We start from the raw sequence: 14,860 nt of genomic DNA, 5'->3' as shown, positions 1-14,860 counted from the left end.
TTAGTTCCATCTTCTGTACTTGGTTTCAAAGTGGAGGGCGACGATATATTTCCTAAAGTTACCCCTCTTCTAGCCACGCATCTGACTCCACTACAAAGGACCTGTTCACACTGCTTATCCTGAGGTAGAGTAGGTATGTATTTGTTTATTATATTTTTGATCTCATTGAATTTTGGGCTAAACGGTGTTGAAAAGGTGAGAAAGGAATTTGTATTTTCTTTACGTGATTTGCTGGTGCGGTCGTTGGGAGTTGTAGTTCGTCTTGTTTGTCTGTCCTTAAAGGGGAAGTGCGGCGTATAACATTTTATCACTAAATAACACACATTACAAAGTTATACAGCATTGTAATGTGTGTTATTTAAGTGAATGTCCCCCCCACCCCCCGAAGCTTAACCTGGAAGTGTGATACTTTAAACTCACGGAATCACTGTCAACCCCAGGCGCCATCTTGGGAGGAACACGTCACTTTTCAGGAGGCCGGCCTGCTCCAGCCCTCCCTCATGCCGCCCCCCCTCCAGCGTGTCATCAGCTGCTCAGCCGCCATTGGCTGAATATAACAGAAGACATCTGTTGTGTAACTTTGTAATGTGTGTTATTTAGTGAAAAACACATGTTATACACCGCACTACACCTTTAAGGTGATTAGGACGCGGTCAGTAAGTGAATGGGCCCGTTCACTTACCTGACGTCCAGAGGGTGAACTAGTAGCAGAGCATGCCAAGTCCACATGGACATCAGTAGTGCCAGGGTAATCTTTGGATACTATGCTTTATTGATTGAATTTATGGAATACTTTGGGGAGCCAGTGTCCTTGCTCCCCAAAGTATTCTTTACATCAGGGGCGTAGCTAATGTCTCCTGGGCCCTGGTGCGAGAGGCCAACTTGGGCCCCCCCCCCTCCTTTCACGACCAAGTGATGCTATTGTTGTGTGTGTGTGTGTGTGTATATATATATATATATATATATATATATATATATATATATATATATATATATATATATATATACACAGTGGTGCCTTGGATTATGAGCATAATTCGTTCCAGGACCGTGCTTGTAATCCAAATCCACTCTTAAACCAAAGCAAATTTTCCTATAAGAAATCATGTAAATGCAGACAATTGGTTCCACACCCCAAATATATTTATTATTCTGTACTGTACAGTAATGGAGAGGATGGGAAACACAAGGGCTGACAGAGACTGCAGGGAGCATGAAGGAATGAGCAGTACAGATGTGGGCACATACATGCAGCACTCTCTGTCCGGGGAGAGAGGGGTTACAGCTATGGAGAGATTACCCCCCCCCCCCCCCACAGTCCTGTCCCCTGATATAAGCCCCAGCCTGAAGGGGATCTGCTATGATTTGGAAGGTGTTTAGAGTACAGTGCTGTAGACCCCGCTATGCAGGCCATGCCCCTTCTCCACTCGTGCTCCCACCCAATACAGGAAGTTCTTAAACCAAAGCAATGCTCTTAAACCAAGTCACAATTTTGAAAAACTGTGAGCTCTTAAACCAAAACGCTCTTAAACGAAGTTACTCTTAAACCAAGGTACCACTGTATGTATATATATATATATATATATATATATATATATATATATATACACACACACACACACACACACCAAGACAGATATTACCTATTACCGCCATACTGTTACCGACCAAATCCTGTATACTGAGACCAATATTACCAGTAATACCAGTATATAGGGAGGAAACATTACCGCCACACCACAACCACTACCATCACCACCATATTGTTACTGACCAAATCCAGTTTACTAAATCACCTCATCCAGTCATATAGAGGTGGCCCCAGCTCTACACAGGCTCTATACACCATATACATTACTGTGCAGTTATATCAGGTGACTCACAGGGGGACGTCTTCTCTGATCGGAGTTCTTTCCTTTTCATCTTCTCCATCTGCACTGGGCCGTTATGAGAACTTCTCCGAGCCACGAATCCACAGAATCTGCCAGACAGATATATTAGGCTCCACACTCTGACACCATCTCCATCTCTCTACACATCTGTACTGTCCCCTTTACACACTCCTTTAGTGGGTAGCCCTGACTCTATGTGACCTCCTAATAATATATGCCCCCCTCTGTGTATTCCCTCTCCCCCTATGTTGCCCCCCCCAAATAGATGGCCCCCTCTACCCCCTCCCTTATAGATGGCCCCCTCTACCCCCTCCCTTATAGATGGCCCCTCTCTCCTCACCCTCCCTTATGGATGGTCCCCTCTCCCCCCACCCTCCCTTATAGATGGCCCCCTCTCCCCCCACCCTCCCTTATAGATGGCCCCCTCTCCCCCCACCCTCCCTCATAGATGGTCCCCTTCCCCCCCCCCTCCCTTATAGATGGTCCCCTTCCCCCCCCCTCCCTTATAGATGGTCCCCTTCCCCCTCCCCTCCCTTATAGATGGTCCCCTTCCCCCCCCCTCCCTTATAGATGGTCCCCTTCCCCCCCTCCCTTATAGATGGTCCCCTTCCCCCCCTCCCTTATAGATGGTCCCCTTTCCCCCCCTCCCTTATAGATGGTCCCCTTTCCCCCCCTCCCTTATAGATGGTCCCCTTTCCCCCCCTCCCTTATAGATGGTCCCCTTTCCCCCCCTCCCTTATAGATGGTCCCCTTTCCCCCCCTCCCTTATAGATGGTCCCCTTTCCCCCCCCTCCCTTATAGATGGTCCCCTTTCCCCCCCCCCTCCCTTATAGATGGCCCCCTTCCCCCCCCCCCCTCCCTTATAGATGGTCCCCTTCCCCCCCCCCTCCCTTATAGATGGTCCCCTTCCCCCCCCCTCCCTTATAGATGGTCCCCTTTCCCCCCTCCCTTATAGATGGCCCCCTTCCCCCCCCCCTCCCTTATAGATGGTCCCCTTCCCCCCCCTCCCTTATAGATGGTCCCCTTTCCCCCCGTCCCTTATAGATGGTCCCCTTTTCCCCCCTTTATAGATGGTCCCCTTCCTTCCTCCCTCCCTCATAGATGGCCCCCTTCTTCCCCCCACCCTCATAGATGCCCCCCTCCTTCCCCCCCACCCTCATAGATGCCCCCCTCCTTCCCCCCCCACCCTCATAGATGCCCCCCTCCTTTCCCCCCCACCCTCATAGATGCCCCCCTCTTTCCCCCCCACCCTCATAGATGCCCCCCTCCTTTCCCCCCCACCCTCATAGATGCCCCCCTCTTTCCCCCCACCCTCATAGATGCCCCCCTCCTTTCCCCCCACCCTCATAGATGCCCCCCTCCTTTCCCCCCCACCCTCATAGATGCCCCCCTCTTTCCCCCCACCCTCATAGATGCCCCCCTCCTTTCCCCCCACCCTCATAGATGCCCCCCTCCTTTCCCCCCACCCGTACAGGCTGATAAAAAAACAAAACTTAACTCACCTGACAACTCGCTCCCACGTTGATCCTCACTCCTTCGATCTGTCCCCGGCTGCTGCGCGGCTGCCGGGGGTGTCGCGTCTTATCCCCGGCAGCGCGCGCATCCCAGAACTCCCTGCGCGCCGGAAACCGGAAGTCAGGGCCCAAGGCGCGCAGGGAGTTCTGGGATGCGCGCGCTGCCGGGGGTAAGACGCGACACCCCCGGCAGCCGCGCAGCAGCCGTGGGAAAGACGGAGCCAGACTCTTGTGACCGCAAGCAAAACAATGCTTGCGGTCACAAGAGTGATTGATCGGGGGGCCCCGCGGGCCCCCCTTGTGGCGGGCCCGGTCGCGGCGGCGACCCCCGCGACCACGGTGGCTACGCCACTGCTTTAGATTTATTCAATCAATACATTTGGAGGGCACCCTGCTCGGTGCTGTGGGTCACATATACACTGTACTACTCCTCCCGTAGTATGAGCAGATGATGGGGGAGTAGTACCAGGGCTATCCCCATCACCAGCACATGCCGCTGATGCACTGCAGCTCACATGTCCTGCCGGGGACTGCAGAGCTCACCGCCGCCTGGGTCTTGCCGACTCGTTCCCTGATCAAAAAAGACAAAGTCCGCAGTAATCTGCACAAATTTATTGAAGCATCCAGGCAAAATACAATATAATAGTAAGGCCCCTATATATTATAGGCCCCTCTGTGCAGCCCCAATGTTAGTATAAACCAGTGTGCTACCCCCAGTAGTATAGACCCCCTGTGTGCTACCCCCAGTAGTATAGACAGCTGTGTGCTGCCCCCGGTAGTATAGACAGCTGTGTGCTGCCCTCAGTACTATAGACCACTAGGTGCTGCACCCAGTAATATATAGTCCCCCTGTGTGCTGCCCCCACTAGTATATAGACCCCCTGTGCCCTGCCCAAAGTAGTATATAGACCACTAGGTGCTGCCCCAGTAGTATATAGACCCCTTGTGTGCTGCCCCTAGTACTATAGACCACTAGGTGCTGCCCCAGTAGTATATAGCCCCTCTGTGCTCCCCCAGTTATATATACCCCCCTGTGCATCCCCCAGTAGTATATATATAACGCCCCTGTGCACCCCCAGTAGTATGTATATCCCCTGTGCTCCCCCCAGTAGTATATAGTCCCCCTGTGCACCCCCAAGTTCGATATATATATCCCCTGTGCGCTCCCAGTAGTATATAGCCCCCCTCTGTGCTCCCCCAGTTATATATACAACCCTGTGCACCCCCAGATATATAAACCCCCCTGTGCGCTCCCCAAATTATATATATACCCCCTGTGCGCCCCCCCAATAGTATATAGCCCCCTCTGCGCTCCCCCAGTTATATATACCCCCCCGTGCACCCCCCAGTTATATATACCCCCCTGTGCACCCCCCAGTAGTATATAGCCCCCCTCTGAGGTCCCCCAGTTATATATACAACCCTGTGCACCCCCAGATATATAAACCCCCCTGTGCACTCCCCCAGTTATATATATACCCCCTGTGCACCCCCCAGTTATATATACCCCCCTGTGCACCCCCCAGTTATATATACCCCCCTGTGCACCCCCCAATAGTATATAGCCCCCCTCTGCACTCCCCCAGTTATATATACCCCCTTGTGCACCCCCCAGTTATATATACCCCCCTGTGCACCCCCCCATTATATATACCCGCTGTGCGCTACCCCAGTTATATATATACCCCCCTATGCAACCCCCAGTAGTATATAGCCCCCCTGTGCGCTTCCTGAGTCATATATTAAGCCCTGTGCACCCCCAGTTATATATACCCCCTGTGCGCTCCCCCAGTTATATATATACCCCCTGTGTGCCCCCCCAGTTATATATAACCTCCTGTGCGCCCCATCCCCCCAGTAGTATATAGGGCCCCCCCTGTTGCACCTCTAGTAGTATAGACCCCCGCTGTGTGCTGCCCCCGTTATATATTCCCCCTTTGTGCTCCCCCTCCCATATAGCAAATGACAAAAAAAAGGTATACTCACCTGGGTCCGCGCGTCTCCTCTTCTGTTCACTTCACCTCATCCTTGTGGCCGCAGGCAGTGCTTTGCCTGCAGTCACAAGAGGCCGCTCTCCCCCCTCGCCGTGTCACTCATGCGCCGATACCACTGCGGGAGAGCAGTCTCTTTTGACCGCAGGTAAAGCACTGCCTGCGGCCACAAGGATGACTGACAGGGATAGGGCCAATGGCACCCAACCTGTCAGTGCCGCTGCTGCTGCCTGTACCTATGAGCGCTCATTACAGCAGGCGGGGGGGGGGGGCCTGCAAGTTGGCGACATGGATGGGTAACTTACCCATCTCGATGGCGCCCCCCCCCTGGCAGGCTGGTAGCCGGAACCCTGTGGGACTACACTGGTCGCACAGAGCAAAGGCCGGCCCTGCTCAGGATGGGCCCCTTTAACCAGTGGGCCCGGTGCACCATGTGCCCTCTGGTTAAAGCGGCCCTGCCGGAAGTGATGTCATGGGGAGGCCCAGGACGGGGTAGGAGCGGGCCATTGCCAGGGAACCACCGAAGCCAAGAATCGGAGCTCAGCCCCACGGCTGTCATCCAGGTACTGGCCTCAGCACAACAGTCGATCGCCAGAGTGAGATCAGAAGATGTGCAATAGAGGGTAAATAAGAAAAGATAGTTGCAGAGAGTATGACGGTCAAATACGGGAGATAGCCCCACACAGTGATAGGAAATCAAGGCAAAGAAGGACCAAAGAGATTTACTTGCTAATTCCTGCAGGGTGGAGACCCTATGCAGGAGCCAGGGAAATCCTTCAGTAGTGACCAAGGGACCATGGGGGAAAGCATATCGGGCCAGGCATAAACCAATGGTGGCAACTGGGGAGGGAAGCGGGGGTGGGGGGGGGGGTGGGGGGGTGTTGGAGGTCATTGCATGATCCAACCAGGCTGGACGAGGGGGCGCTAGAGGGTCAGAACATACAGCACAACCAGAGGCAGCTCGACCCTGGACCCAGTGAACAGCCGCACTCCAAATAAGTTGCGCCGGCTGTTGGTACGGATCGGGGACCCACAACCCCTGTGTCAATCTATTAGTGGCACACAGAGGAGTGTGTGGTGTGCCAAACGGCCGTGGCCTAGACTGTCTGTGCATAAGCCTGGCACAACCTCTCTGTCCCCCCTTCCCGCCCACTTCATCATTAGGAATGCTCCAGGCAGATTGTCTCCTATTCATCACCTGTGTCAGCACGGCACATGGGCTGGATCGTTAAGGCACCTGTGCAGTGTTCAGGAGAAAATGTTCTAGGGGCATTCCTAATGATGAAGAGGGTGGGGAGGAGGGACGGAGGGGTGGTGCAAAGTTAGGGCACAGAACACACGTACCGGATCCACAGCGGATTTCATGCTGCGAGTTTGCAGTAAAATCCGCTGTGGATCCTATAGTGTGAAGCTGAATGGGTCCCATACACGCAGCGGATCCGCTGCCTGTATGGGACCCGGCCCCTTTAACCCCCACCCCGCCCAGCATGTAATGTATGCTCGGGCCGGGGCTGCAGGCGGCCAACGGCGGTGGAGGAGGGGTTACAGGGGCGGGTCCCATACAGGCAGCGGATCCGGTACGTGTGAAGGTACCCTAAAAGTTTTTTTTAGGGCAATAACTGCATCACCTGCGAACAGACCCCAGGACAGATTTTGGATTAAAAGCAGCTATCTGACGGTACAAATGGTTTGGGGGGGGACAGATTGTGGGTACAGAGTCGCTTTAAGTGTCTAATCAAGTGTAAAGTATTCTGTCAAGGTAAAGCTGTATGTTCTGCTGCACACAAGTATCTTCAGAGTTAACAAGATTCTATTGATGATAAAGAGACTCTGTGATTCCTCATCCTGCACCAACACAGTATACACACAATCCTTGGGACATTTCCCCTTTCCGTGGGTGGCAGTGCCGATAGTCCGGGTGGGTCATTACTCCACTCCGGACCACCGTGACAACAGCCCAAGGGACCCCGCAACAGCCAGGCAGGTCCCTGAACACAGGGGATATCCCGTGTATCCGGCCCTTTAAAAGGTGTGCCATCATACCTGTGTGCCCAATCGGCACTGGCGTCACGACACAACACCCTATGGTCCAGCTACATCTCGGCCAACCACCATAGAGCTAGTGTCACCCTTCACCATCTAGTAAGTGACCGGCCGCATCGCCTCCATAATACCGCGGGGGTGCACCACAGGTGATCTCACCGGCTTGCCCGCCAACAAGCACCAGTCTAGGTGGGCGCACAGTGGTCTGCTAGGGCTCACTGTGCCCCCCAGTGAACATACACACAACCCTCAGTACAGATGCAATTAAGTAAGTTTATTGGTTAGAGTGACGAACAACAATTCCCAAAGGAATAATGAGAGCAATGGAGTGTGGGGTCCCAAGGTGTTGGGGGATTATCTGTGGGGTCAAGCACAGGTCCAGGTGGAGAAAGATGGAAGGAGGAAAGGCAGATCATGGAAGGCCGGTGGCCGGGTATCCATGGCAAAGATGGTCCCACTGATCCTCTTGTCCTGTAGGGCACAAGGAGAGAATAGCTATGGTAAGTATATGAACATTACAGGTTATTCAACACGGGGTCTGAGGTCCAGGGGCAGGATAGCAGGGGTAGTGGGTGAAGGAAGGGCACGGGGGGAGAGATGGGGAAGGTGGGCAGCTCGGGTGACATGAGGAAACGAGTCGGCAAGACGCGGGGACGGCGGTGAGCTCTGCAGTCCCTGGCAGAGCATGTGAACTGCAGTGCATCAGTGTCAGGGATGTGCTGGTGATGGGGATAGCCCTGGTACTACTCCCCCATCATCTGCTCATACTATAACATCAACAGTCATGGTTGTAGTTACCTCCTCTGTTGCCTGTTGCGGTTTCCTCGCTTAGTGTTTCCTCCCAGCTCTCCACGGCTGTGGTCGTTCCTTGGCTGTTCATTATACGACTGGGCCCGGGAGCGGGTGTGGGGAGGATCTCGGTAGGCTTGCTGAGCACGCCCACGTCCTCTTGCCAATCTCTTTTGTGAGCGTCCTCTGTATGACACAGGTGTGTGAGAATCTTCCTCGTCCCGCCTTTGTTACTTCCACAATTGCGTTCTCCTAGTCTGTAAGGACCTGATTGGTTGTTTCCACTATGGAGGTAAAATGAGATAACTCTCGGTAAGTTTGTAGTGTAATTTCCAATTCAGTTACAGCAGCGTCCAATGTAACAAGTTTGCTCTTACCTTTAGCTATAATGGTCGCCATGAGGGAGCAAGAGCCGGTGGATAAGGCAGCATTCCTCTCATTCGGATAGTCTTCGCCTTCCATGGGATTCAGAGGTTCTCTTACTTGTAGACCCCTCGGGATCATCTTTCGGTCCACATATTCTTTGAGTGGAGTAACAGGCCACCAAATTTTTTGTTGTTTTTTCTTTTTTTTCGTAATTCCATATAGTTCTCCCCCCCTCCCCGTCCCCACCTCACCTCATCCATCACCTTCATCCTCTCCTCCTCCACAACAGCCGCTCCTCCAGCATCTCATCAACCATCTCGACACTCTCCTCCACCACCCTGTCCTCCTCACCTCCTCCTCCACCACCTCATCCTCCTCCAGGGCCTCCTCCTCCATCACAACCTCCTCCTCCACAACTTCCTCCTCCTCCACGACAACCATCTCCTCCTGCAACTCCTCCACCTCCACCACCTCCTCCAGCTGTAGTCCTTCCTCCTCCACTATCTCCTCCAGCACCATCACTGCCTCCATCACCACCATCTCATCCACTACCATCACTATCACCTCCACCAGCACTACCGCTCCGTCCACTACCACACGCCTCACCGCCATCACCATCTGCACCAACACCTGACGCACCGCTCTCACCACCTGTCCTTCCACCACAAAGTCGTCCACAACAACCACCAAATCCTGCATCAGCACGATCACATCCTCCACCACTACCCCCGTCATCTCCTCCTCCACCAACACTACCTCCTCCGCCATCTCCTCCTCCTCCGACACTACCTCCTCCACCGACACTACCTCCTCGACCGCCAACACTACCTCCTCCACCGATACTACCTCCTCCGCCAACACTACCTCCTCCGCCAACACCAACTCTTCTGCTCGCTTTTCTCTCTCCTACAAATAAAGAAGAACAGTCAGGAGTTACTCAATGGGGAACCTGTCATATATAATATAGTATATACCTGTAGGGATCAGAATAGAGGGGTAATCCCATCATATATAATATAGTATATACCTGTAGGGATCAGAATAGAGGGGTAATCCCATCATATATAATATAGTATATACCTGTAGGGATGAGGATATTCTAGCAATAGTTTCCTCCTATATTATAGAAGAGAAGGAAGGACACAGCAGACTTACCTCCACCAACCACTAAACACCTCTGGAGATTCTAGAGCTCTGCAGCTGCTTATATACAGTGTGTGATGTCATCATGACCTATACAGGAGCCTTTTGTGATGTCATCATGTCTGGGGGAGGGGCCAACAATAGCCAGTGATGTCATCAACTGTGGGGGAGGGGCCAACAACCTCCACATGACAATGTGCAGCCAATCCAATGGAGAGACAAGTATTAGTGCAATGCGGAGACAGTGTCAGCACTAATAGTGAATATGACAGATAATAGATGTGCAATCTCCTATGTATGATAACACTGTATACTGCCCCTCTATATAATCCACACATACATCACATCACATGCATAGAAGCTGAGACATATAGATAGAAGCAATGTACTGTGGCAGTTATAGCTGCAGCCTGTATATTCTCCCTGCAGCCACTAGAGGCCGCTCTCTCCTCCCAGCTCCAGTATATTCTCCCTGCAGCCACTAGAGGCCGCTCTCTCCTCCCAGCTCCAGTATATTCTCCCTGCAGCCACTAGAGGCCGCTCTCTCCTCCCAGCTCCAGTATATTCTCCCTGCAGCCACTAGAGGCCGCTCTCTCCTCCCAGCTCCAGTATATTCTCCCTGCAGCCACTAGAGGCCGCTCTCTCCTCCCAGCTCCAGTATATTCTCCCTGCAGCCACTAGAGGCCGCTCTCTCCTCCCAGCTCCAGTATATTCTCCCTGCAGCCACTAGAGGCCGCTCTCTCCTCCCAGCTCCAGTATATTCTCCCTGCAGCCACTAGAGGCCGCTCTCTCCTCCCAGCTCCAGGGCCTGGCAGGGAGGACACTCCTGCAGCTAGAGAGCCTGAGGGGAGAGAGGAGGCTGCCGGGAGCCGGGACCTATGTGTAATGGGAGATGGTGCCTGCCTGCAGCTCTTATATACAGGTGTATGGAGCAGTATATAGAATATACCATATGTGGTGACCAGTGATCTGTATAGAGGTGACACTATGGGGGAGATTTATCAAACATGGAGTAAAGTGAAACTGGCTCAGTTACCCCTAGCAACCAATCAGATTTTACCTTTCATTTTCCAGAGTCTGTGAGGAATGTAAGGTGGAATCTAATTGGTTGCCGGGGGCGACTGAGACAGTCTCACTTTACACCATGTTTGATAAATCTCCCCCTATGTTCTTATATACAGGTGTATGATGCTGTATACACTGTATACAGGGGGAGAGGACTGGGGGGAGCGTGCATGTGCTTATAGTGGAAAGGGGTGGGGGAGCGTGCATGTGCTTATAGTGGAGGGGGTGGGGGAGCGTGCATGTGCTTATAGTGGAGAGGGGTGGGGGAGCGTGCATGTGCTTATAGTGGAGAGGGGTGGGGGGGCGTTCATGTGCTTATAGTGGAGAGGGGTGGGGGGGTTTGCATGTGCTTATAGTGGGGGGAGCGTGCATGTGCTTATAGTGGAGAGGGGGAGCGTGCATGTGCTTATAATAGACAGGGGTGGGGGAGCGTGCATGTGCTTATAGTGGAGAGGGGTGGGGGGAGCGTGCATGTGCTTATAGTGGAGAGGGGTGGGGGAGCGGGCATGTGCTTATAGTGGAGAGGGGTGGGGGAGCGTGCATGTGCTTATAGTGGAGAGGGGTGGGGGAGCGTACATGTGCTTATAGTGGGGAGGGGTGGGTGAGTGTGCATGTGCTTATAGTGGAGAGGGGTGGGGGGCGTGCATGTGCTTATAGTGGGGGAGCGTGCATGTGCTTATAGTGGAGAGGGGTGGGGGGGCGTGCATGTGCTTATAGTGGGGAAGGGGTGGGGGAGCGTGCATGTGCTTATAGTGGAGATGGGTGGGGGAGCGTGCATGTGCTTATAGTGGGGGGAGCATGCATGTGCTTATAGTGGAGATGGGTGGGGGAGCGTGCATGTGCTTATAGTGGAGATGGGTGGGGGAGCGTGCATGTGCTGATAGTGGATAGGGGTGGGGGGAGCGTGCATGTGCTCCCCATATAACATAACAGCCAGGATGACCCCCTATAATATTAGATTGGCAGAGGAGTCCGGCAGCCTCCTTAGTCGTCATGTTCCTGCATACACTGTACTATCATTGGCCACGGTGCGAGGAGCTGACTGACACAACCCTGCAGAGTATCGCACCCCTCCTACTAATAGCACAGTGGGGGGACACACTGTACAAGCTCCGCAGCCCCTTTAAGCAGGTGATGGAAAGGGGGCGCTCGTTCCTTATATGTTGGAGGTTTATATACAATCTATGTTGAGGCATTTGCGTTAATGGGGTCACCTCCACTGTTACAGCTGTGGGTTAGTCTCCCGTCTCTCCCGTTCTCCTCGCCAGGTGATTGATGGCGGACGTGGACAGATAATCGTCCCTGTGATGGATTTACCTGTGGCCGATTTCCAGGGCACAAATTCTCTGTGTGACATCCTCAGCTTCTACATCTCCCTGACACAATGTCCCCCGAGCTGTGACTGTCCAGCAGGGGGAGTAACCTCTCACCTCACACTGCTCCGACAGCCCAGACATAATAACACGATTACAGGGGAAGTCACCAAAACAGTTCTTGCAAATCAACTGGTTCCAGAAATTTGTAATTTTCTTTCTATTAAAACATCTTCCAGTACTTATCAGCTGCTGTATGTCCTACAGGAAGTGGTGTATTCTCTCCAGGCTGACACAGTGCTCTCTGCTGCCACCTCTGTCCATGTCAGGAACTTTCCGGGAAGAGGGCAGGAGAAGAGCAGGGAGAGGTGATGTGTAACAGGTTATTCAGTCATTAGCCGTCGGCCGTGCATCACTATTACACGTATTACGCGGTCAGCAGTCGATGATTTTGGTGTTGGACCATTTGACGCCATCAGCCGTGATTGTTGTCTCTATAACACAGAGCCATAATCTGCCGGATTCAGTCAGTTATGGCTTCCTGTAACAGGGTCCTACACCAAAATCATCGACTGCTGACCGCGTAATACGTGTGGGGACCGACCACCGTGAAGCCCCGCCTAAGAGACACTGTCCACCGACGTAATGAAGCCCCGCCTAGGTGACACTGTCCACCGACGTAATGAAGCCCCGCCTAGGTGACTGTCCACCGACGTAATGAAGCCCCGCCTAAGAGACACTGTCCACCGACGTAATGAAGCCCCGCCTAGGGGACACTGTCCACCGATGTAATGAAGCCCCACCTAGGTGACACTGTCCACCGACGTAATGAAGCCCCGCCTAGGTGACACTGTCCACCGACGTAATGAAGCCCCGCCTAGGTGACACTGTCCACCGACGTAATGAAGCCCCGCCTAAGAGACACTGTCCACCGACGTAATGAAGCCCCGCCTAGGGGACACTGTCCACCGATGTAATGAAGCCCCACCTAGGTGACACTGTCCACCGATGTAATGAAGCCCCGCCTAGGTGACACTGTCCACCGACGTAATGAAGCTCCGCCTAGGTGACACTGTCCACCGACGTAATGAAGCCCCGCCTAGGGGACACTGTCCACCGACGTAATGAAGCCCCGCCTAGGTGACACCGATGTATTGAAGCCCCGCCTAGGTGACACTGTCCACCTATGTAATGAAGTGAGAGTAATTCTTTAAATAACGTTTTTTTGTTGACATAAGCTGCAAATTCCATCCAACCATTAGCGGGTGGGATACAATCAGTAATATACAGTCAGGAAACGGATCTGACAGCACTTGGCTCCACAGATTCTCTTATTCTTACATATAGTAGAAGGAGGAACATTATCCGCTTACAGGCGGGAAAACTATCTGCACCAAACAGTAAATCACGTCCAGCGTCCGTCTGTCAATGAAGAAGAAGATAATAAAGTAAGCGTCCACTCTACCATTATAGAACCATAACAGAAGTACCCCGCCCGGAGAAAGCTTCCACAATCTGCACATTCTACAGAGCGACATCTGCGAGCCGTCACCTCATAGACGAGTACGATATAAGACATCATCTCACAATTTTGTAGAATAATGGTGGATAAAACGTAGGCGCCAAAACTCATTTTGAAAGCCAGGTTCAGATCTCCCAATTCAGAAGAAGACGCTGTCAGGCTCTTTGCAGATTAGTGATCTTCTTTATTGTTTAAATGTGACGCGTTTCGGGGGTCCAGCGCCCCCTTCATCAGACATCACACATTCATTTATCTCCATGCTTTTATGTACAGCTTAATGGAATGACCCGGAACAGAATCACTGACCCTGGAGGTCACATGTCATCACCCTCCATTCATCTCTTAGTTAAAAACATTGTTCCCATTTAAAAACCGTAATACATACTGCTGTCTGACAAATAATATGATCTAGTAAAAACAATATCAATATAAGACATATGTAAGATAATCTAAAAGGAGTCATTTGTTCAAGTTTCATTCTACGACTGTAAAAACTCATTAAAAGACCCTTATTATGACTCTAACATGATCTGCACCTCCAGCTAAAACCACGTGGTTACTGTGGCTCAATGGCAAAGCACTCACCTATGATGAATCCATCCAAGCCCTTCTAGGTTCAAACCTTCTGTGTACACCTGGTTTCTGATATCACTGCTGTATACTCTTCTATAGTCTGCAGGGTGTAATACTTTGCAGCATCTATGTAACCAGATATTTGATATCACTGCTGTATACTCTTCTATAGGCTGCAGGTGTAATACTCTGCAGCATCTGTGTACACCTGGTATTGGATCACTGCTGTATTCTCTTCTATAGTCTGCAGGTGTAATACTCTGCAGCATCTGTGTACACCTCGGCTGACACTAATATCTTTGGGCTACAATTAAAAACCAATGCCAGGATCGTGTTATATAATTTGATCAAACCATATTGCCTCATGTGGTTCAGGGAAGAAAAAGAGTGCTGCACCTCACACCTATGGCTGATACTAGTACCTCTCGGCTGCATAAAAAACATCAGAATTCTGTATGTGAATTGATCAAGCCACACTGCCCCATGTACCTCGCGCAGTGTAGGGACCCATGTGTATCAGATACCTGCGCGAGGTACATGGGGCAGTGTGGCTTCACAATTCACATACAGAATTCTGTTGTTTTTTATGCAGCCGAGAGGTACTAGTATCAGCCATAGGTGTGAGGTGCAGCGCTCTTTTTCTTCCCTG

At 52.0% G+C, this 14,860-nt stretch overlaps 1 protein-coding gene and 1 long non-coding RNA gene across 2 annotated transcripts in view; both read right to left on the bottom strand.

Annotated features, from left to right (window-relative positions):
- Positions 1–7,693: 7,693 nt before the first annotated feature.
- Positions 7,694–8,820, bottom strand: LOC138771304 (uncharacterized). The gene is made up of 3 exons (XR_011359596.1): positions 8,607–8,820; positions 8,239–8,513; positions 7,694–7,911 (listed from the first exon to the last, which is right to left on the bottom strand). It is a non-coding gene; the product is annotated as an uncharacterized lncRNA (long non-coding RNA).
- A 27-nt stretch (positions 8,821–8,847) lies between these two features.
- LOC138770410 (uncharacterized) overlaps positions 8,848–14,860 on the bottom strand; it is a 61,818-nt gene continuing 55,805 nt past the window's right edge. The window contains exon 12 of the mRNA XM_069949512.1: positions 8,848–9,501. Within this exon, the coding sequence (XP_069805613.1) occupies positions 8,848–9,501 (654 nt within the window). The remainder of the gene's footprint in view (positions 9,502–14,860) is intronic.

The sequence above is a fragment of the Dendropsophus ebraccatus genome, chromosome 13 (genome assembly GCF_027789765.1).
Source record: "Dendropsophus ebraccatus isolate aDenEbr1 chromosome 13, aDenEbr1.pat, whole genome shotgun sequence".
NCBI classification, from domain to species: domain Eukaryota; kingdom Metazoa; phylum Chordata; class Amphibia; order Anura; family Hylidae; genus Dendropsophus; species Dendropsophus ebraccatus.
Note: the sequence above shows the minus strand (reverse complement) of the source record. Positions and strands in the feature narration are given on the sequence as shown.